Genomic DNA, 21,892 nt, shown 5'->3' with positions numbered 1-21,892 from the left:
TCGTTTTTAGTCCAAGTTCACACATCTTACTGAGTTAAAAAAACCTAATATAAAACTCAATTCACTTTATTCCCCAATCCTCAGACACTGAAAAGATTTCATAGTGGCTATTGGGGTCTTTCTAGTTCCAGGATAACCTTGAAAACTCCGTATCGTCTGGCAGGGTCCTGGTTTGGAGGAAACCTGAATGGCCTAGCCAGTCCTGAGACTGACCTGGAATTTAAATCCCAACTTTATTGCAGATTTGGTGATTACCTTACACTGAGTCTAAGCCTCAGGTGAAAAAAAAAAAAAAAACTGCCCTAATCATACCTACTAATGGATGCTCCACTCTGAGTTTTGAGCGGTATTTGGAACAGAAAGAGAGTACATTTTTTAACTTGGCCATCTCTAAGCATGGTAATCATGGATTTAAATATTATCTGCAATTTTGACAACAACCTTGCCAGGTACCCACGATTATTATCTCTGTTTTACCACAGAGTGATTATTTCTAACATGCATCATGTTCCTGCTCTGCATAAAATCCAGTAAATGGCTCTCCAAAGCTTTTGGGACTAAAGTGCTGATTTTTCACCAAGATACTCAACCCACAACCCCTGGCCTCCATTCCAGCCCCCTTCCTGGCCACTCTCCCGTGTCCATCACTAATGCCAACCCGTTGCACGCCATGCTCCACTATAATGCATGACTAGAAGTGTTTTGGTTTTACCTTGCCATCACTATCATTCTCTCCAGTGAGAATGCCCTTTGTACTCCCTACTTTCCCCATCTCATGTCCTTCAAGACTCAGTTTAGGCAGTCACCACCTCTAAGTTATTCTTAACCTGGTAGGGCTAGTGTCCCTCCTAAGGGGTCCCATAATAAGATGTGTTTGCTTCTACCATAGCACTCATACCGTATGGAACTCTGCTGTCTCCCCAAGTAGCCTGAGAGCTCCTTGAAAGGAGAGACTATTCTTTGTCTTTGTGTTTCCAGCAGTGAGCACAGAATATTAGGTACATGCTAGGTAGAAATGTTTGAGTGAGTAGTTTAGGATTTCTATCTTCAATTTTGCAATCAAAGAACCAATCTCAAGTTCAAAATTCACATTTCATTGCATTATTGCTGATTCTTGAAATATTGCCTATGTTGATCCACTGGTATGTTAGTCCGGACTTTTTGGTTGTGAGTGACAGAAGCCTAATTCAAGTCGGCTTAGGCAAAAATGAACAATTTCCTGGCTCAGTAACCGAATCACAGGGATGAATGGGCCCAGTAATGAGGACACTCTCTGTCGCCCTTTATCTAGATCTCTCATGTCCTGTTTTTCTTGGGGGTTGGCATCATTCTGTCTTTTGTAGAGGAAAGATTTCTCTCTTTCAAATTCAGTTTTTAAAATCCCAGAGACAGACTCCAGCCTGTGTAGCCTATTGCTCTCAGTCTTCAGATCAGCAAAGCCCCAGGGTTTCACATTAGTAAAGGCAATTAAGGTGTCTGTTTTCTTTGTATTTTTAAGTCAATAAATATTCATGATAATTTAAATTTGTAGGTCCCCCTCCCCCTTAAAAGGGAACATCTGAGAGCCTCTGAGTAAACATGCACAGAGGTTGGGGAAGATGAGTTTGCTTGTAAGAGGGTAAGTCATTCAGTTTATTACCCCACAAAATAGCTTCCATGATAGTTTTGACTGCATTGCTTTTAATTTTTTTTTTAAGATTTTATTTATTTATTTGACAGAGAGAGACACAGCGAGAGAGGGAACACAAGCAGAGGGAGTAGGAGAGGGAGAAGCAGGCTTCCCGCCGAACAGGGAGCCCGATGTGGGGCTCGATCCCAGGACCCTGAGATCATGACCTGAGCCGAAGGCAGACGCTTAACGACTGAGCCACCCAGGCGCCCATTGCTTTTCATTTTTATCTTTCGCAGACATGTACTGTTTACATGGTATCAGTATTTTGCAACCTCAGTACTATTGACTCTTTGGGCCAAATCATTCTTTTTTGTGGTGGGGTGTTCCGTGCGTTGTAGAATGTTTAGCCGTATCCCTGGCCTCTCCGCGCTAGATGATAGTAACACCCTTGTCCCCAGGCTTATGACACCAAAACTGTCTCCAGACATTGCCAAATGTCCCCAGCAAGTGGGAGGCAAAATTCCTCTCCTTTCCCTCTCCTGAAAACCGCTGATCTAAACCTATAATAGACAACTGGCTGGAGACATGAAGCATAAAGATCAAGGACGTTGAAATATAACTAGTATGAGGGACCTAATAAAGTTGCCTCAATTTGGGCGCCTGGGTGGCTCAGTTGGTTAAGCGACTGCCTTCGGCTCAGGTCATGATCCTGGAGTCCCGGGATCGAGTCCCGCATCGGGCTCCCTGCTCGGCAGGGAGTCTGCTTCTCCCTCTGACCCTCCTCCCTCTCATGCTCTCTGTCTCTCATTCTCTCTCTCTCAAAAAAAAAAAAAAAAAAAAAGTTGCCTCAATTTTAGAAAATTGCCTCAAGATTTTCACCACAACTGTAAGTTGCATAGATCAACTCTAAATTAGTTTATGTCTAGTTTGGCTTTTCACACAGTGAGAATGAAGACTGGCCTACTAGCTCAGCATTATTTGTGAAATACTTGTAAGAGCTGCCCCAAATGGTTTCTCTCATAGAGTTATTTGTGAACAAAACACTAACCGTACTTTTTGAAAGCTTGTACCTTTTAAAAATCAAAATTCAAGGATTCAAACAAATGTAAGCAATTTTTTTCCATTTTTGATGCCACAACATCGTGTTTCACAAAGTTTGCTTTTTTGTGCATCACTTCATGTTGGGGTTTTTTTGCTGGGTTTTTTTGGTTTGGTTTGTTTGCATATCCAAGTGCCAAGTGTACCATTATTTACTAAAATGTTTTTCTTTAAAATGTTTATTTTGGAAGGAAATTTTATTCCTACAATACATGAGACCAAATACCCTTAAAATAAATATGTAACATTTAAAACAAAAAATTTCATCTTTGTTACACCTAATGTCATCTCCCATGCAAAAAGAGGTAGGTGTATCAGACTTGGAAAACACCATGTTAATACATTTGGTCCTAAAGCTAAACACAGTGTGCCATTTTAAAACGTGTCATAAAATGCTTTTACTTATGTAATTAAAATAATTTGAATAATGTAAAACTATTAAATGGGAAAGCACCGATATTTATGTGTATGTGTATGAGCATCTTAAACATCCATAATTTATTTTGTGAATATTTTCAATTTATTTAAAATAAACTTATCACTAAAATTTTTTAATAAAATAGGCTTATATAAAATAAAATATATGTCAACACTTTTTTGTATATCACACACAAATGATGAAATTATTTTTCAAATTCCTCAGGATTCAAGAGATTGCTTAATACTGTGAAAGAGGCTTTCGGGACAAGAAATGTTGGGAAACTCTGCTCGAGGTCGAGGCCTCACCAACTTGTTCTTGAGCCTGGGATATGACTTGATTTATTCCCTGTTTTTCTACCTCTTTGAGGAACAGTGTCTTAACATTTCTTGGCATCATTCCCTCAGAGAAGCTCACACCAGGCTGGGTATGTGTTAAGTATTCAATAAATAATTCAATTGATTATTTTCTATTTAAGGAAGATCTACCTTGTCCTAGAAAGGATTTAAAGCTGCAATTGAATAAAATTGGATTTCACACACACACACACACACACACACACACCAGCATGGATTCTGGCATTAACACATAGTCTTTTCAAAACATGCAAATCAATTATGTATGCCTGTTTCTATTAAAAATTTTACATTAAAAGCCCATCTTGAAACAAGCTGAAGAATATTGAAGACACTTCAAGCTGAGTGATGTGTTTATGAGGGTTCACTCTATTATTCTTTCTATTTTTATGTACTATGAAAACTTCCACAATTAAAAGTAACAAAATAAGTAGAGATGATTTTATATTTTAAAACAATTGTCTTTATGTAGTATACTTCTTAAAGGCACTATTGCAATTCTTAACCAAAATTTAGTATTAAAACTCAAGACACAGCTATGATGTGAAAAGGCACCATTCACCTGATTAATAGCCAAGCCTTCTTTGCCAACAGGATGCTGCAACTGCTTTCTTTTTTTTTTTTTTTAAGATTTTATTTATTCATTTGAGACAGAGAGATAGAGAGAGAGAGAGAGCATGAGAGGGGAGAGGGTCAGAGGGAGAAGCAGGCTCCCCGCCGAGCCGGGAGCCAGACATGGGGCTCCATCTCAGGACCCTGGAATCATGACCTGAGCTGAAGACAGACACTTAACCAGCTGAGCCACCCAGGCACCCCCGCGACGGCTTCCCTGAACAAGAAGGCTTTGGTGTTTCACAGGCACATTTAAATAGATTAAATGTCATTTTTAAACCTCTTCTGCCCAAACCCCCACCAATAGCTTGAAGAGTAAGTGTGATATTTTGAAATGGAAATACTAGCAGGAGCCTTCTTTAGCTTGTGTTGATCAGACAGAAACAAAATCTCCAACGATCATCTGAAATGATTTATTTTTCATGAGAAAAATAAAGGAATGTTTAAAAACCACCTTGTTAAAGTTGGGTTACAAGACAACAATATACCAAAATTAATTTGTGCTAAATCTGTGGTTAAAAAACTAGCCCAAGCTTTTTTGCCAATGAAGGACAGAAAAAGAGTTAAAAAGAAAAAAGCCTCATTACTTGCTACCTTCCACCATTTTCCTCTCCCACACAAAACAAACAAACAAACAAAAGGACACAGAAACGGGGTAGGGTGGGGAGAAAGGACAGAGATTGGTCTTCATTCTTACAGTAAAGTGGAGGATTGAGGCAATTGTTGCAGATAACTTTTTGACATCCTATCATACTATTCTTAATAATTATTATTATAAGAAGAATATTGCATACCACAACTGTACTAGGTACTTTTCATATATTATCTCATTTAATTTGCACGTCGACTCTGCCAAGTAGGGTACTCTCATAGCCATTTCACACTGATGATGCCGAAGCCCAGAGAAATTTCCCTGAGGTTATGCAGCTGTATGTGTTTGTTTGGTTTTTTTACTCCATAGTAGTTGTCTGAGCCAAAATTCAAATCTTACCCATCCGAATCCAAGCTAACAAGGTTTGATGACATGAATCAGCTACATAGCTTCAGTGAAAAAGAACAATTTACCGTCTTGAAGCCCATGGAAGGCATTTGCGTTGATGCTGACTCACAGATATTTAACTTCACTTTGCCTATTTAAAGACTAGAACCATCCATCGACATGTTTTATTTGTCCACAAAAATCTATGAACAATTTACCCCTGACTCATACATGAACCAGGAGGTTTCCCATGTGTCCCCAGGATTCTAAAGATTTATTTGCTCACAACTTTAGTGTCCCGTTAAAGTAATGTTCAATCATATGTGTGTGTCCTTGGCAAAACCATCTGAAGTTTAAATAAATGTTAATACAATTATTCATTGAATTAGCCAATCCATGATACCTATTTTATAATCCCAATTCATCTCCCTCAGGATCCAAGACACCTCTAACAATATAGAAATAATGGATCCAACAAGTTAAGATTAACATCCTTAGCAGGTTTCTAATCAAACTTGAATAAAAAGATAAAACTGCTTGTGGGTAAGAATTGCCAAAGACAGTTTCTATAACCAAAATACCATTGTTAGATATGAGTCCTGTAAAAAAAAAAAAAAAAAAAAAAAAAACCTATTTATAGAAGACAATTGGTATTCTAAAACCTTCAAGAGAGCAATATTTACTTTTTTCTAATCATTAAGTAGAAAAAGTTATACATCAGTGAATGATTAACAAGAGTTTAAATAAATGTAATTATATATGTTCAGAGAATAACACTGTGATCTTATTTAAACAGCTTGATTTGATACAGACACTCTCATATGTGGAAAATTCGGCCCAACTAGAGATCAGAAAATACTGTAAGCAATGGAAGCAGTGCTAGATACGCTGCAAGAAATGAACCGAGGAAAACTTTACATTCATTTGTAGAGTAAAATAAGCCATTTAATTGTATATAAAAATAGTATGTAAAAAATTAATTGCATATGAAAAATCTTACTGAGAAAACTCAATACTCATTTAGTCTGTTCAAAGAAGAGGGAGTCATTAAACCATTGAACATGAATGAAGGATTCTGTTGCTGAAAAGTAGTAGAAAGGCCGAGAAAAGATCCGAACCTTCTAACTTACTCACCAGGAAAGAGTGAATCACGGAAGTAATTAAAGTGGTTCCTGGGTGATCTACCTGAAAATGTTTGGGGGACGTCTTGTGGCCCGGGAAAACCAGATCTTTAGTATTGGGGGCAGTATACTGATGGGTTCCTCATAGTGTCATATGTTGACCAGAGATTATGTGACTGAGTCTTAAAAAAGAGGGCTAGGGGTTACTGCTATCATTCTTCTTTCATGTTAATCATGTATGTATTGTATGTCTCCTGCTCTTCCCTTTGAATATCAACATACTATTATGGAGTAAAAAGGCATCCTTCTTTTTTTAAGATTTTATGTATTTATTTGACAGAGAAAGATTACAAGCAGGGGGAGCGGCAGGGAGAGGGAGAAGCAGGCTCCCCACTGAGCAGGGAGCCCGATGATACGACGCGGGGCTCGATCCCAGGACCCTGGCATCATGACCCGAGCCAAAGGCAGACAGACGCTTAACCGACTGAACCACCCAGGCACCCCAAAAAGGCATTCTTTAATAGATAATGAAATCTAGAATAACAACTTTTTATTTAAGTTTCTGTTTTTTCCTTTGAGATTTTTGGAAATTGGAGAAACTAAAGGGTAACAGCATACAACAATTAAATTAGCTGACAGAAATCATTTGTTTCAACCAATTCTCTTGACTTTTTTAAATTATAAAAATAGGGACACCTGCACGGCTCAGTCGGTCAGCTTTCGGCTCCGGTCCTGGGAAAAAGTCCCACATGGGGCTCCTTGCTCAGTGGGGAGCCTGCTTCTCCCTCTGCCTGCCGCTTTCCCTTCTTGTGCACTCTCTCTCTCTCTGACAAATAAATAAATAAAATCTTAAATAAATCAATTACAAAAATAATGCATTTTTACTGCAAAACACTCAAACAATACAGAAAGACATAAAGTCAAAAATGAAGTCTCCTTTTTCCTTAACTCCCCAACCCCATACCCTGGGATTAACAACTGTTAGCAGCTTATTCAATGTCCAAGTTCTTTTCTATGTGTATATGAGCACAACATACAGTCACTTCTTTTACAAAATTTGCATCATATTATTACATTAAGTTTTGATTATCATCTCTGACTAATTGAAATGCGGAAGTATTCTGCTTTTACCTACTTATGTATCTGTACTTCTCTTTCCTATTAGAGGTTATAGTTCATCTGAAGGCAGAAGCTACCTTGTTAGTGTTTTTTGTCTTTGTTAATGTCAGTGGTTTTTTTTTTCTGAATGCCTGCCAAAGTGCCTTGTGTTTGTTAAACTTTTATAGACTTGAATTTAAGCAATTAGTCAATGTGAATGAATGAAGAGTGAAGAAAAGGACATCATAATAGCTGTGGGTTGAAGGAAAGAGACGAAATGATTTGTTGAAACTTCTTTTTGCTGATGTGTACAATTTCTGTAAGGGGAAAAAAAATTAAACAGAAAGTAATGCTGGTGAATTCTCGGTTTGATTGAGTACTGATGTGCTGCCCCAGCTGGTGAGGCTGGATGAAGGTGTAATCAAAGCCCCGACTCCCAGCTCACCTCTTTCCTGAGAGTGTCGCTGGCACCCGAAAACTGTCACCTGGCTTTCACAGCGTGAGGGCCCTTGTTTCTGGGCCCTGTCTGCTACATACCCCTCATTGTCTCCGCCTGTTCAACCGCCTCTGGGTCCCAGGCATAAAAGTATGCTTCAAAGGCATATAAATTAATGCGCATAATGTCCTGGAAATGACAGCGACTGAGAAAGCTGAAAGACTTCATTCTAATTCTAGCTTTGCCACTGAGACTTTGGGCCGGTCACTTATGTTTTGGGCTTCAGCATCTCATCTATAAATAGAAGATTTTTGAAGATTGGATCAAGTGGCCTCGAGGTCCATCCTCCACCCCTACTTAGCAGGCAAGAGCACTGAACTTGGAGCAATTCAGCATGTGCTTGACTTAGTCTGTGAAACTAGACAGGTTTCTAACTAACCTTCCTACCCCTTGGTCTCCTCCCCTCTAAAGTGGAAGTGCTAAGAGTACCTACCTTAGTTCTCTTAAATGAGGATTAAATGAGAGAGTACATGGGAAGCACTAAGAACAGTGCCCAGCACACCTGGCACTAAATACATGTCACTTCTTATTACTATTTATATTACTACTTTTCTATGGTTCTGTAATTTAATCACTGTTCTGTCCTATTTGATTATGAAAGTCACTCATCTTTAAGGACCATTTTAATTGTGATTTCTTTGAAATTGTGCTGTCCAACCACAGCAGATCCTTCCTGTCTTGGTCTAAACATTCACAGTGGTGTAAAGAGACGGTCAAGTGTGGACATGGTCCCTAAGGATTCATTTAGCCTCTGACACAATGAGGACAATATCTAATGCCAAATTTGCTGGTTCTAGGAAAGAGGCCCAGGGAATTACACACGAGTGTTCCCTGCTGTGCTAGGCACTTGGACATGGCTTTCTGAAAACCCCAAATTTCCTAGCAAGGCGTCCTTGACCTTTCTAGGGGATCCTGAATTTCAGACATGCATAGATATTTTCTCCTCAGCATGCGAGAATAGGCTACAATACCCTCATTCTATCACTATTTAGCTCTTTTATTTTTTTTTAAAGATTTTATTTATTTATTTGAGACAGAGAGAATGAGATAGAGAGAGCATGAGAGGGAGGAGGGTCAGAGGGAGAAGCAGACTCCCTGCCGAGCAGGGAGCCCGATGCGGGACTCGATCCCGGGACTCCAGGATCATGACCTGAGCCGAAGGCAGTCGCTTAACCAACTGAGCCACCCAGGCGCCCTATTTAGCTCTTTTAATCAATGATAATCAAGTACAGCACAAACTAATTTAACATATAATTTTAAAACAGTATGTTGTGGTTCATGGCAAATGGTCCCCAACTGCTTCAAAATTTAGAACTGATGGGACAGGGGCACCCGGGTGGCTCAGTCAGTTAAGCGTCTGCCTTCGGCTCAGGTCATGATCTCAGGGTCCTGGGATCGAGCCCCGCATCGGGCTCCCTGCTCGGCAGGAAGCCTGCGTCTCCCTCTCCCTCTGCTCCTCCCCACTGCTCATGCTCTCTCTCTCTCTCTCCCTCTCTCTCTCTCTATCTCATGTTCGCTCTCTCTCTCTCGGTAAGTACATAAATAAAAATCTAAAAAAAAAAAAAGGAACTGATGGGACATACAGAAAGCAGGATGGTTTAGTAAAGTGATCAGAGAGGCCTGGGTTCAAAGCCTAACTTTACCAGGGTTCAGACTCTACGAACTTCAGTTTCTTTTCTAAAATGGAAAAAATGACATCTGTTTTGCAGGGGCTGCGCTACCAACATGTCTGTCAGGTGACCAGCTAACTAGCTGATCCCTAGTGGGCATTCTTTCAGCAAGTATTTTATGCCAGGCTCTTCTCTGGGCTTCTGTATGTATAACTGTGAACAAAATAGATACAGTCTCTGCACTCAAGAAGCTCGTAGGCCAGGCATGGTTCTACAATGCATGGACCTGAGACAGACAATCTAGGGGACCTTCTGTGAGAAAAATACACCCAAAATTATGGACACAAAAATTGGGACAAAAGTGAACATTTATTTGGAATGGGAAAAATATTGCAACAGATGACTGTAATCTTAGAGGTTCAGATTCCTTCTTTTCTGAGGTCTCTTTAGGGAATTCATCAGGAATACTTACCTAGAAATGCTTCTAAATACAACCTGGCTTTCAACCCACCCAGAGTATTTTATAGGGACCCATGCAAGTGAGGGGTCCTGAAGCTTCAGCCTCCATAGGTTCATGGAAAATCTGCCTTTGTTGCAGGGCCTAAAACTAGTAGGTCTTATTTTTGTTATTGTAATAATTGTATTATTTGTAACTTCTGGAGTGGTTTCTACATTGACTGTCTTTAACTCTTTGTTCCTAAATTCTGAGGAAAGGCTTCAAGTCACTCACCCAGGCCATTTTAGCTTCGATTATACTCTGAGATATGGTCCTTTTGCATGAAAAAATTACCAACAGGATCCCAATTGTTAATGTAATAATAACAGGAAGCTTAAAATATCATTCCAACCTCTGCAGAGTTGGCATGCAAATGTTCTCCTTGGGCAAGGAAATTGAACTTCAGTTAAGCATCAATTTGCTACTATTGATTTCTTCTAAGTTCCCTTCCAATATCTGGGGAAACCCACAGATGCTTCACTTAATTAATTATGAGCTTTATTCTAGACCTTTTTTCCCCTCTGTGTTGCCAGGTTTAGATTCTGTCTCAAGCATTAGCTGAATTTAGTAATATTATCATTGAAACTAGAATTCTATAATAATAGTAAAACCATGTTTTTGAAGGAACAATATATTAGAGTTTAGTTTTTATATGATCCCTATGGGGAAATCCTGAAACTATACAAACTGATAACAAGCAAAGATTTGTTAGAATCATTTGAAAATATGATGATTGAAAAGAAAATAGGAGGAAAATTCATTAAAACAAATTTTAATATGATCATTACCAAACTATTCCAACTATAGAAAACATGAATTTGAGGGGCGCCTGGGTGGCTCTTGGAAATAAACGGTTTAAGAATATAAGCAACACCAAGTGTAGTAGATGAATAATTTCCCGATTCCTCCATGTCCTGTTAACTTAAAAAATATTCAACATGTCAGTTATGGCTATTCACATCTTTTCAGCCGTATTTCCTTTTTGTTCTCATAATTCTTAAGCATATTGGTTTTTTTGGAGGGGTGGGGCCTGGGGGGATCCATCGGTTAAGCGTCTGCCTTTGGCTCAGTTCATGATCCTGGGGTCCTGGGATGAGTCCCGAGTCATCCCCTGCTCAGCAGGAGGCCTGCTTCTCCCTCTCCCTCTCCCTCTGACCCTGCCTTCCCCTTTCCCTACCCCCTCCCCCTGCTCATGCTGGCTCTATCTCTCTCTCTCTCAAATAAATAAATAAAATCTTTTAAAAAAGAAAAAGAAAAGAAAACATGAATTTGAACCATTAAAAATAGCATAGGTAAGCATTTTCTTTATGAAAAGTGGGAACTTTTGTTAATATTTAAGATCTCTCCTAGGAATAAAGAGGGTAAGATACTGCTTCCAAGAGTTTCAAGATTAAAAAAAAAAATTTAAAGAAATAACAGTCACGGGGCGCCTGGGTGGCTCAGTCCGTTAAGTGGCTGCCTTCGGCTCAGGTCATGATCCTGGGGTCCTGGGATCGAGCCCCGCATCCGGCTCCCTGCTCAGCGGAGAGCCTGCTTCTCCCTCTCCCTCTGCCTGCCACTCTGCCTACTTGTGCTCTCTATCTATCTGTCAAATAAATAAATAAAAATCTTTAAAAAAAAAGAAATAACAGTCACATAATTTATTTTATTTTATTTTTTAAAAGATTTTATTTTTAAGTGATCTCTACTACCAACATGGAGCTCGAACTCACAACCCCAAGATTAAGAGTCATACGCTCCACCGACCGAGCCAGCCAGGTACCCCCACATAATATATTTGTAATGAAATAAGAGTCACATATTTTTTAGCAACGAACAGTAAAGTTTGCATCCCTTAAGCCCCCAATAAATATTTGTGGAATGAGGAATGAATGAATGAATGTTAAATAATCTGGAAGGGCAGCGATTATAATTAGCAGAAAACTTGAAACGAATGTAAAGAAGTACTGAGTAGATGAAACAAATGAATCAATGAATCAACTGAAATTATTATTTTTATTATTTTTGGTTTCAGGTATAGAATTTAGTGATTCATCACTTACATATGACACCCAGGGCTCATTCCAACAAGTGCCCTCCTTACTACCCAACACCCATTTAGCCCATCCCCCACCCACCTCCCTCCATCAACCCTCAGTTTGTTCTCTTTAGTTAAGAGTCTCTTATGGTTTGCTTCCCTCTCCCTTTTCTTCCCCTTCCCCCATGTTCATCTGTTTTGTTTCTGAAATTCCACATACTAGTGAAATCATATGGTATTGGTCTTTCTCTGACTTATTCCCCCTAGCATATTACACTCTAGCTCCATCCAATCAAACTGAAATTAATCCCAATTCAAATGGACGATGACTAAAACTCAATCAGCTGCAAAAAATAAATGAGAACACACCGATCTAGCCATGAAACTCAAGAGGTAAGGGAGAGCTAGCTGCAGAACACTCTTCCTGTCCACACAATGCAAAACCATTGTTTTCCAGAGCGAGTTAAATTATTTTCAGCTTCGTCTTTTGAAGTACTTCAAATTTATATTTGTGTAGTCTTCATAGGGTCGTCACATGTACTACCTCATTCAATCTTCACAACAATTCTCTAGCGAGTTTCTTTTTAGCTAGAATAACGGAGCGAGAACTGAGGCCATGGGGAGGGATGATTTATCCAATATGATAAAACCAGTTAGCGACAGGGCCAGTACTAGAGCCTGTGTCTCTTGCTTTCAAGACCTGGGTCCTTTCCCTATAGTACCATGGAGGTAAGTAGCAGTTTCCTATCCCTCTTGCTAGACGCGTATCCCCAAATAGAGCAATCAATGTTTTGAAGCAGATGGTCAAGGAACACTCACACCAAAGGACAAAATGTGTGAAAAGCAATTTGGAAATATGTGAAACAATTTTGAAAATAGGTAACCCATTCCTGGGATTACCAGAAGGAAATAATTCAAATAAATTAAAAGCCATATGCCCAAAGTTAGTTATTACAACACCATTTATGATAGGAAAAAAAAAAGAGAGAGAGGAAGGAAGGAAGAGAAAGAAAGAAGGAAGGAATGAAGGGACGGAAGGAAGGAAAGAAAAACAAGCTAATTCCTATCAAAAGAGAGATGACTAAGTGAACCATATTTCATCAAATTGGCGAATGGTTATGAAGAGTAAGAAGATGGAAAATGCTCGAAGTGATTTTAGCTGGGAAACATATTCGGAAAAGCTGGAAGGGAACACAGAAATATGAAAACAGTTTGCTATGGTTGTGGAATTTTAAAATAAATTTTCTTTAACAGGTTTTATGTAACACTTTATGAAAAAATTTTAACAATAAGCAAGTTTAGAGTTTACATGAAGATATTTCCACCACAATGTGACTAAAATCATGTACAGATTTGGAAATCTGGCTTTTGACAAAAGATGGGGGGTTCCTTAAACACGGACACGTGTAACATAAGAATAAAAATTAAAAAAAAAAATAAAATAAAAAAAAAAAACACGGACACGTGTGATGTGCTAGGTTTGCTCATCTGTCTTCAACCCTGTCTTCCACCAGCATCCCACCATGTCTTCCTGACCTCTGACCCAATCTTCATCTTGTTTCTAAAGTTGTGCCTGCTATCTTATTTGCTTCCCTATCATTCATAGAACTTATCTGAGTCTGGTCTTCTAGGGGCATCAAAGAAAGCTGCCAAGTTAGACTAGAGGAGGGAACAGAACAAGATATTCGGCCCCTGGCTGTCTCTCAATGACATCAGCCCCTGATAGCTGGTTCAGAAAGAAAAAGCTGCTGACTTCCCCTTTAAGCTACTGAATCTAAAGAACAAAGGTTGAAGTTCCCTTAAATCAATCATTCCAAAGGTAGACGGCCTTGTACAAGATAGAGGGTAACCTTGAAAATCGCACAAGGACTATTGTGCAAGGTTGCAGGGCCCAGGCAGAACTCGTGAGCCCCATTTCAGTCTTCCCAGTAGATCTTCTTTATGAGTGTCAGAGCAAAGGACACACCTAGATATATCTCTGTTTCATTAAGATTTATGTCAAACTCACTATCTTGGAGCAATACTTTTTACCTTTTTACTTGGCAAACAGAATCAAGTTATAACCATAAGTGCCACACGAAGCACCTCCCCCACATTCCCCACATGAGAGTGGAGAGCGGTCTTCAATCCAGAGCAAAGATAACCCTAGATACCTTGATAGCCTATGCAAACAGCAGCAAAGGGGAAAGAGACACTGTGGAATACGAAGGTCACCTTGGGGCATGACCACACACATGTATATGTATCTATATATACATATCTCCAGAAAACTTGCTTGGAAGGGAATTGCAAATGTACGTGTCTGTCGTCTCCTAAGTGGTCCTCGTTCTCATTACAATGCTGATGCAACCAAGATTTATCGCAGCTTACGTCACTTTCATATAGTCACTGAACTAGGCACTAGAACACCTACCTTAAAGAAATTCCCCTCTCCTTTTTTTGTTCCTATGAGGACTGATTTAATAAATGCATCCTGATTCCATCTCTCTCTTTAGTGTCTGATGCCATCGTATTTGCGAGGCAGCTAGTTTGTGACTTGGAATCTTGCGTGTTCAGTGCTTTACGGTTTACAGAGTGCACAACAGCCCTAAAGAGGTGTACTGTCACTGTGGGTTTTGTGAATGAAATTACTGAGGATAGCAAGGGATTAAGAGACAGAATAGAGCTAAGAATGCTGCTTTTGAATTCTAGTCATGCGTGATTGCTTTTGTATCAAATCAGAAAAAAAAAAAGGGAGTTTTGAGTCTTTCTATTGTCTTTTGACAAACAGTTTTGAGTCTTTCTATTGTGATTCCAGCCCCACAAAAACCCAGAAGGAGCAACTAAGACCACTTCAGGTGAAGTCTGTCCCAGGCTCCCCTGTGATTCCTTCCAGAAGCTGGAACTCAGGTTCGGGTGGGGGATTTAAATGAGCTATTCTTGCATAAAGCAAGGAGGCATCAGTCCTGGAATTCTTACCTCCTAGGTTAATACCTATCTCTCCCCATCCTAACCCAATTTATGGAACATTATCAGTGTCCACAGAATCTATTAGGTTATTTTTTTTTTTAAGATTTATTTATTTATTTGGGAGAGAGAGAGCACACAGGAGCGGGGTAGAGGCAGAGGGAGAGGGAGAAAAGCTGACTTCTGGAGCAGGAAGCAAGCCATGGGGTTCCATCCCAGGAGCCCAAGATCATGACCTGAGCCGAAATCAAGCTTCGGACGCTCAACCGACTGAGCCACCCAGGCGCCCCAGGATCTGTTAGGTTTGAACCATTGCTCAGATTTGACTATTTTTGGCCTACAAAAATGCATTTCAGATCATTCGACCCAATATAAAATACCTCTGATGAGTGAAAGACAAGCTAAGGAGCAGAACAGAAAGCAGATATTGTGGGTTAAAAATAGTAAGGGTTTGTGCGCTTGTTTTAGAAACACCCAAACAGAGGAAATTTGGGACACCTGCGAAGAGACATCAGGAGGCAAGCAAGTCTGAGGGGAAGAGATGCTGTCACACAGATAAAGATAAAGATAAAGATAATTCTAAGGCTGCCCGGGTCACAAAGTGACCTTGAGCATTAACTGGCCAAGAGTCCTTAATTGTAGGCCTTGATATTTGCTCCTCCTGATACAGCTCGTGGCTCTTTGGTAAAGAGCCAATTATAATTAATAATTAAATAATTAAATAATAATTAATAATAACAACAATTAATTTAAAATTAAATTGATAATTAATAATAATTAATAATTAATAAAAGTTTACCAAACTTTTCATTCTTTTGTCACTTAATGACCTATTTTATGCCATTTTATATGTTTTCTTCTGCACATTCAGTCTTACTTTCTCAATAAGGTGATTGGCTCCTAAAGGCACATTCCCGTGCCGTTTATTTCAGCCTCGCGGGGCAGGGCAAACCAAGCATTAAGTAAGCGCTCAGTGAGTACCTATTAAACAGACTGGAAACCCACCATGAGGCTCTGCTATCAGAGGGCTCAACTGGAAATGTAAAGTCTGGGAGGGCCAATAGCAGTAAGATGCATCTTGAGCAGTACCTCCTACAGGCCCTATGGTATGCTACATGTTTAATATATACGTTAGCATCACATCTAACAACTTTACAAAGGGCATTATTATTACCTTCATTTCACAGCTGAAGATACTAAGAGATTTCAGAAAGCTTAAGTGAATAACCACGTCTTAACCTGGTCTCAGGCCACACGGTAAATACCTGACCTTCAAGCCCGAGAGTGCTGAACCCAAAACCCACGCTCTTTCCTGCTGTGTGTAGTCCCTGCCACCCTTTTATAACAACAACAATAACAACCTATATTAATAATAATATGGTTATAAACGAATAGTTATACAAATAAAATCATTATCTTAATAATAGTATGTTATAAAAATAATAGTAATAGTAGTGATAATAAAGGCTTATAGAGGGGTTACTCTGTGCCAGACCCTGTTCTAAAGTCCTTTGCATATATTAATTCATTCAATCTTCACAAGCCTAGAAGATGGGCTCTATTACCCATTTACAGGATTTTGAGAGTGCATTCTCTTGGACTTCTAAGTTAGGGCTAAAAGGAGATTCTGTAGAACAAAGAAGGATCACTGAGCTTTGTCTTTTATGTAGGGGAAGAAACTCTACAATCCACATAACATGTCACTGGCACCCAGCCCCTAGAGGGCCCATGAAGGGAGCCAGGGAGAGGAGAAGTAAGATGGAGCTTGGACCGGAGTTCTCCGCCTGCCCCTTGGCAATCCTATAGGAAAGGCTTTAGGTTGAAGGCCTAAGAGAAGCAGACAGAGAACAGACTTTGAGATCATCAGGGTTCCCTGACAGCTCTCCCCTGCATCACCCTGTGCGTCACCAATTTGTCCCTGAAGAGACCTTCTACCAGCCCAAATTACAATCCTTGCGAGTAAGGACAAGAAAGATTAACAATATTTTCTTCTTATTAGGCTCATTCAAAAGTTTGGCATAACTACAACACAAATTTCCGCCCACATCAGAAGGGTTTGGTGTCAATCACGTTGGGATCCCATTGGATTGAGCCAAACAGATCAGAAAACATGATGGATATACTCAAGTGTCAACAATCCATGGTTTCCGTGCTCGGGTGGTTTGCCAGCCCTATCCACGGGGATGGAGACTATCCAGAGGTGATGAAAAAGAAGTTGCTCTCCATTCTACCCCTTTTCTCTGAAGCAGAGAAGAAGGACGTGAGGGGCACCACTGACTTCTTTGCCTTTTCCTTTGGACCCAACAATTTCAAGCCCCAGAACACCATGGCTAAAATGGGACAAAATGTGTCACTCAACTTAAGAGAAGTGCTGAATTGGATTAAGCTGGAATACGGCAACCCCCGGATCTTGATTGCTGAGAATGGCTGGTTCACAGACAGTCATGTGAAAACAGAAGATACTACAGCCATCTACATGATGAAGAATTTCCTCAACCAGGTTCTTCAAGGTTGGTTGCACATTAGCTCAATTTTTTAAACCTTTGAATACTTATCCTATAGGACACTTAAAGTCATCTTCGAACATATGATTATTGTTGTTGGGCTTTCCCATTGACCCATGTTGATAGAGTTTTTGTGTTACTCTCATGTCCTTTTTAAATAAAAGTTTGACGGGCGCCTGGGTGGCTCAGTCGTTAAGCGTCTGCCTTCGGCTCAGGTCATGATCCCAGGGTCCTGGGATCGAGTCCCACATCGGGCTCCCTGCTCAGCGGGAAGCCTGCTTCTCCCTCTCCCACTCCCCCTGTTTGTGTTCCTGCTCTTGCTATGTCTCTCTCTGTCAAATAAATAAATAAAAAATCTTTAAAAAATAAAATAAAATAAAATAAATAAATAAAAGTTTGACAACAAAATAATACTAGACTGTAGATATACATCCTTAATTGGCAACAAGGTGCTTTATCATTCTTCTTTTTATTTTTTTAAAGATTTTAAAAATTTATTTATTTATTTGAGAGAGAGAGAGCTGGGGGAGGGGCAGAAGGAGGGAGAGAGGGAGAGAGAGATTCTCAAGCAGATTCCGTGCTGAGCACAGAGCCCCATGCGGAGCTCCATCTCACAATCCTGAGATCATGACTTGAGCCAAAACCAAGAGTCAGACGCTTAACCAACTGAGCCACCCAACTGAGCCATATGCTCAAGAGATATGTCCCAAAGTTTTCTAGCAGTACTTTAGTCTAAGATATTGAAACTTTTCTTGAAATTGTGCTCTTTTTAGGGGCACCTGGGTGGCTCAATCGGTTGAGCGTCCCACTCTTGATTTTGGCTCAGGTTTAGGGTTGTGGGTTCGAGCCCTGTGGCAGGCTCCATGCTCAGCGGGAAGTCTGCTTCTCTCTTTCTCCCTTCTCCTCTGCCCCTCTCCCCACTTGATCTCTATCTCAAATTAATTAATTAAATTTTTTAAAAAAAGAAAAAAGAAATTGTGCTCTTTTTATTCTATTACATGCCTAAATGGTGAAAAGTTCTGAAGACAAAGAATGAGCCATGAATGGCAAAGCTGAGTAATTTCTATTGCTCCTGGATATTCCTCCGACCCCTACTAAGCCCCTCATTCCTCTTCCACTACTCAAGTAGTGACATCTACAGGTGGCTGATTGAAATAATGGAGCCATAGACAAGCCCAAATTGTGATGGGTCTGTCCCCTACAGAATTGGGCTCCATTTCACCAAATATAAAGAAATTCTCAGCAGAGCTTTCTAAAAGTTTGTGCCTCTCTTTAGAAGTCACAACTATTTTTTTTTAAGATTTTATTTATGAGAGAGAGAGAGCCCATGTAACTGGGGTCAGAGCAGAGGGAGAGGAACAAGCAGACTCTGCACTGAGCACAGAGCCTGTCACAGGGCTCGATCTCAGGACCCCGATCTCATGACCTGAGCCAAAACCAAGAGTTGGACGCTTAACGGACAGAGCCACCCAAGCGCCCCTGAGCATGCAACTCTTAATCTTGGGGTGGTGAGTTCCAGTCCCATGTTGGGGATAGAGTTTATTTAAAAATAAATAAACTAGGGGTGCCTGGGTGGCTCAGTTGGTTAAGTGACTGCCTTCGGCTCAGGTCATGATCCCAGAGTCCTGGGATCGAGTCCCACATTGGGCTCCTGGCTCAGTGGGGAGCCTGCTTCTCCCTCTGACCCTCTGCCCTCTCATGCTGTTTCTCTCTCTCTCTCTTTCAAACAAATAAATAAATAAAATCTTTAAAAAAAACTAAAAATAAATAAATAAACTAATTAATTAATTAATTAACTACTTAATTAAAATTTAGAAGTCACAAGCCTAGAGGAAAAGGCAGGTTCTGCAGGAGAGCCTTCAGGGAGGGTCCTCGGGAAGAGTAAGATCTTGTTGCCCCCAAACTGTGGGAAGGAGCAGCATGGAACAGAGCTGCACCCAGCCATGGCCAGGTGCATAGTGGGGTCCTCCAGAGCAAAGGGCCCAGCCTACAGAGCCTGAGCCAAATACCATGCAGTCGGGCAGAAAGGGTATCCATTCCCTAGGTGTCACCATTCCGTCTCCCCTGAGGGCCCTACAACACCAAAAGCACTAGAAGCAGGGCCTACTGAAACATACTTATCTCCCTAGAATCTCTTCGGACGGGTTCTCCACCTTTTAGGAAAAGACCATCAGTGACAAAAAGCCAAAAATGCAGAAATGAGGCATTTCTGTGAGAGAAATGAAAAGTTTTAAGAGAAGAAAAATAGTTTGTGGTTATTTGGGGATTTGGTGCTTTTATTGCTGCTATTGATTTCCATATTTCATTTTTACCCAATTCCTCAAAGTTATTGAATCAGGGGCTCCTGGCTGGCTCCATCGGTAGAGCACGTGACTCTTGATCATGGGGTTGTAAGTTCGAACCCCACATTGGGTATAGAGATCACTTAAAAAAAAAAAAAAGATCTTAAAAAAAAAAGTTACCAAATCAGAGTTTTTAATGCTAGAAAGGTCCTGAGAGATCTTTTCCAACCTTTTCTGCTCTGAAACTTGCCCAGTAGCACCATCCCAGGGGAATAGCGGCCTCCTGCCCCCGCCCCTCCGCCGGCCCCTTCTCCCACAGTACTGTACTTGTTTCTCCTCCTTATACATACATTCACTTTTGTTCATTCTCAAAGCTAATTTTTCGGTCCTTAAAGGGCAGTTTCATAGAAGATAGTTCCTCCACAAATGGGACCTAACCCAAGCTTGAAATGAGACACTCTTGGTCATGAGCAGACCTCTGCCTGGGTCCTGGAGGGTTCTAGGGATTTCTATGCCTTCTGGCACAGATTTGCCCACTCATATTCTCAGGAATATTTGAAATTGGATCCTTGAAGTGTGTCTTTCCCCTGTTGCGGGTAAGGGGGAGGACCATCCCAGATGAAAATAATTGTAATTTTTCAAGTATCAACGTGAATATTCTATTGTACATCACCAACCTGCAAATGAGGAGAAAAGCCGGTTTCACCATATGTTCCTGGCAACACGTCCCCTGGCAGATTGTTCGTGAATCAGAAACACGAACCAGAGTGAACATGTCTGCTTTTCTTCCTCTGTGCAGCTATAAGGCTGGATGGAATACAAGTGTTTGGCTACACTGCCTGGTCCCTCCTGGATGGCTTTGAATGGCAGGATGCTTACACCACTCGCCGAGGATTATTTTATGTGGATTTGAATAGCAAGCAAAAAGAAAGAAAGCCCAAGTCTTCGGCACATTACTATAAACAGATCATCCAGGAAAATGGTTTTACTTTCAAAGAGTCCACCCCGGATGTGCGTGGTCAGTTTCCCTGCGACTTCTCGTGGGGCGTCACCGAGTCTGTCCTTAAGGTGAGTGACTGCTTACAAAGTAACTATAAACGGGTGCAGACAGGACATAGTATTTAATTCATGGACTCAATGACAGCTGTCAGGCAAGAGCAAATATGATTACTTGGAGGTTCTGGAGGGGAGTTGGGGAAAGAGGAAGGAAGATGAGAATTAGTGCTTACCCAGAGCCTCTCATGTACCAGAACTTATCCTGAGTTCTGAGATGAGAGCCTGCCCTCAAGAAGTATACAGTCTAGGGCGCCTGGGTGGCTCAGTTGGTTAAGCGACTGCCTTCGGCTCAGGTCATGATCCTGGAGTCCCTGGATCGAGTCCCGCATCGGGCTCCCTGCTCGGCAGGGAGTCTGCTTCTCCCTCTGACCCTCCTCCCTCTCATGCTCTCTGTCTCTCATTCTCTCTGTCTCAAATAAATAAATAAAATCTTTAAAAAAAATAAAAATAAAAATAAAAAGAATTAAAAAAAAAAGAAGTATACAGTCTAGAGGGAACTTAACAGTCCTTTTTGAAAGAGGCATTTGGTCAGTAGCATCAAAATTATAAAATCGTTTTATAGATTTTGTTTTGCCAAAAGCCAATTATTAGTGGCCCTTGATTTAAGTGGTTCCTGTTATTTGATAGGTTTGAATGATTTGCCTTATGAGGTCTCTATATCCTCGTGGGGTCTCCCATGCTCATTCGTCACCTTCATCACATTACTTCCTTAAATGCCACCTTCTCAATAAGGCTTCTCGCCACTCCAAAAAAGAATCACAATCCTCTCATTCCCCTTTCTTCCTTTGTCCCCCCTATTTATCCTATTCATCACTAGCTAATATACCACTGTGTACTTTACACATTTTTCTTTTTTTCTCTAGCTTTATTGAGAGATAACTGACATACAACAATGTGTAAGTTTAAGGTAGACAACATGGTGACTTGATACGTTTATATATTGCAAGACAATTACCACCATAACAAAATTCCCATTTCTTTCTGCGGTGAGAACATTTAAGATCTATTCTCTTAGCAACGTTAAAGTGTGTAATACTGTATCATTAGCTATAATCACCATGCTGTACATCCGATCCTCAGAACTTAATTTTATCACTGTAAGTTTGTACCCTTTGACCAATATCTCCCCATATGCCCCACCCCCAGCCCCTGGTAACTGCTTTACGGATTTTTCTTATTGACCATGTTTTC

General features: G+C 40.4%; 1 protein-coding gene across 1 annotated transcript in view; it reads left to right on the top strand.

The window, feature by feature from the left end:
- Positions 1-21,892, top strand: part of KLB (klotho beta) — a 33,471-nt gene that overhangs the window by 3,350 nt on the left and 8,229 nt on the right. The window contains exons 2-3 of the mRNA XM_021701667.1: positions 16,859-17,369; positions 20,445-20,713. Of these exons, the coding sequence (XP_021557342.1) occupies positions 16,859-17,369; positions 20,445-20,713 (780 nt within the window). The remainder of the gene's footprint in view (positions 1-16,858; positions 17,370-20,444; positions 20,714-21,892) is intronic.

This window comes from Neomonachus schauinslandi, chromosome 2 (assembly GCF_002201575.2).
Source record: "Neomonachus schauinslandi chromosome 2, ASM220157v2, whole genome shotgun sequence".
NCBI classification, from domain to species: domain Eukaryota; kingdom Metazoa; phylum Chordata; class Mammalia; order Carnivora; family Phocidae; genus Neomonachus; species Neomonachus schauinslandi.
The sequence above is the reverse complement of the archived record's forward strand: the minus strand, read 5'-3'. Positions and strand labels throughout refer to the sequence as shown.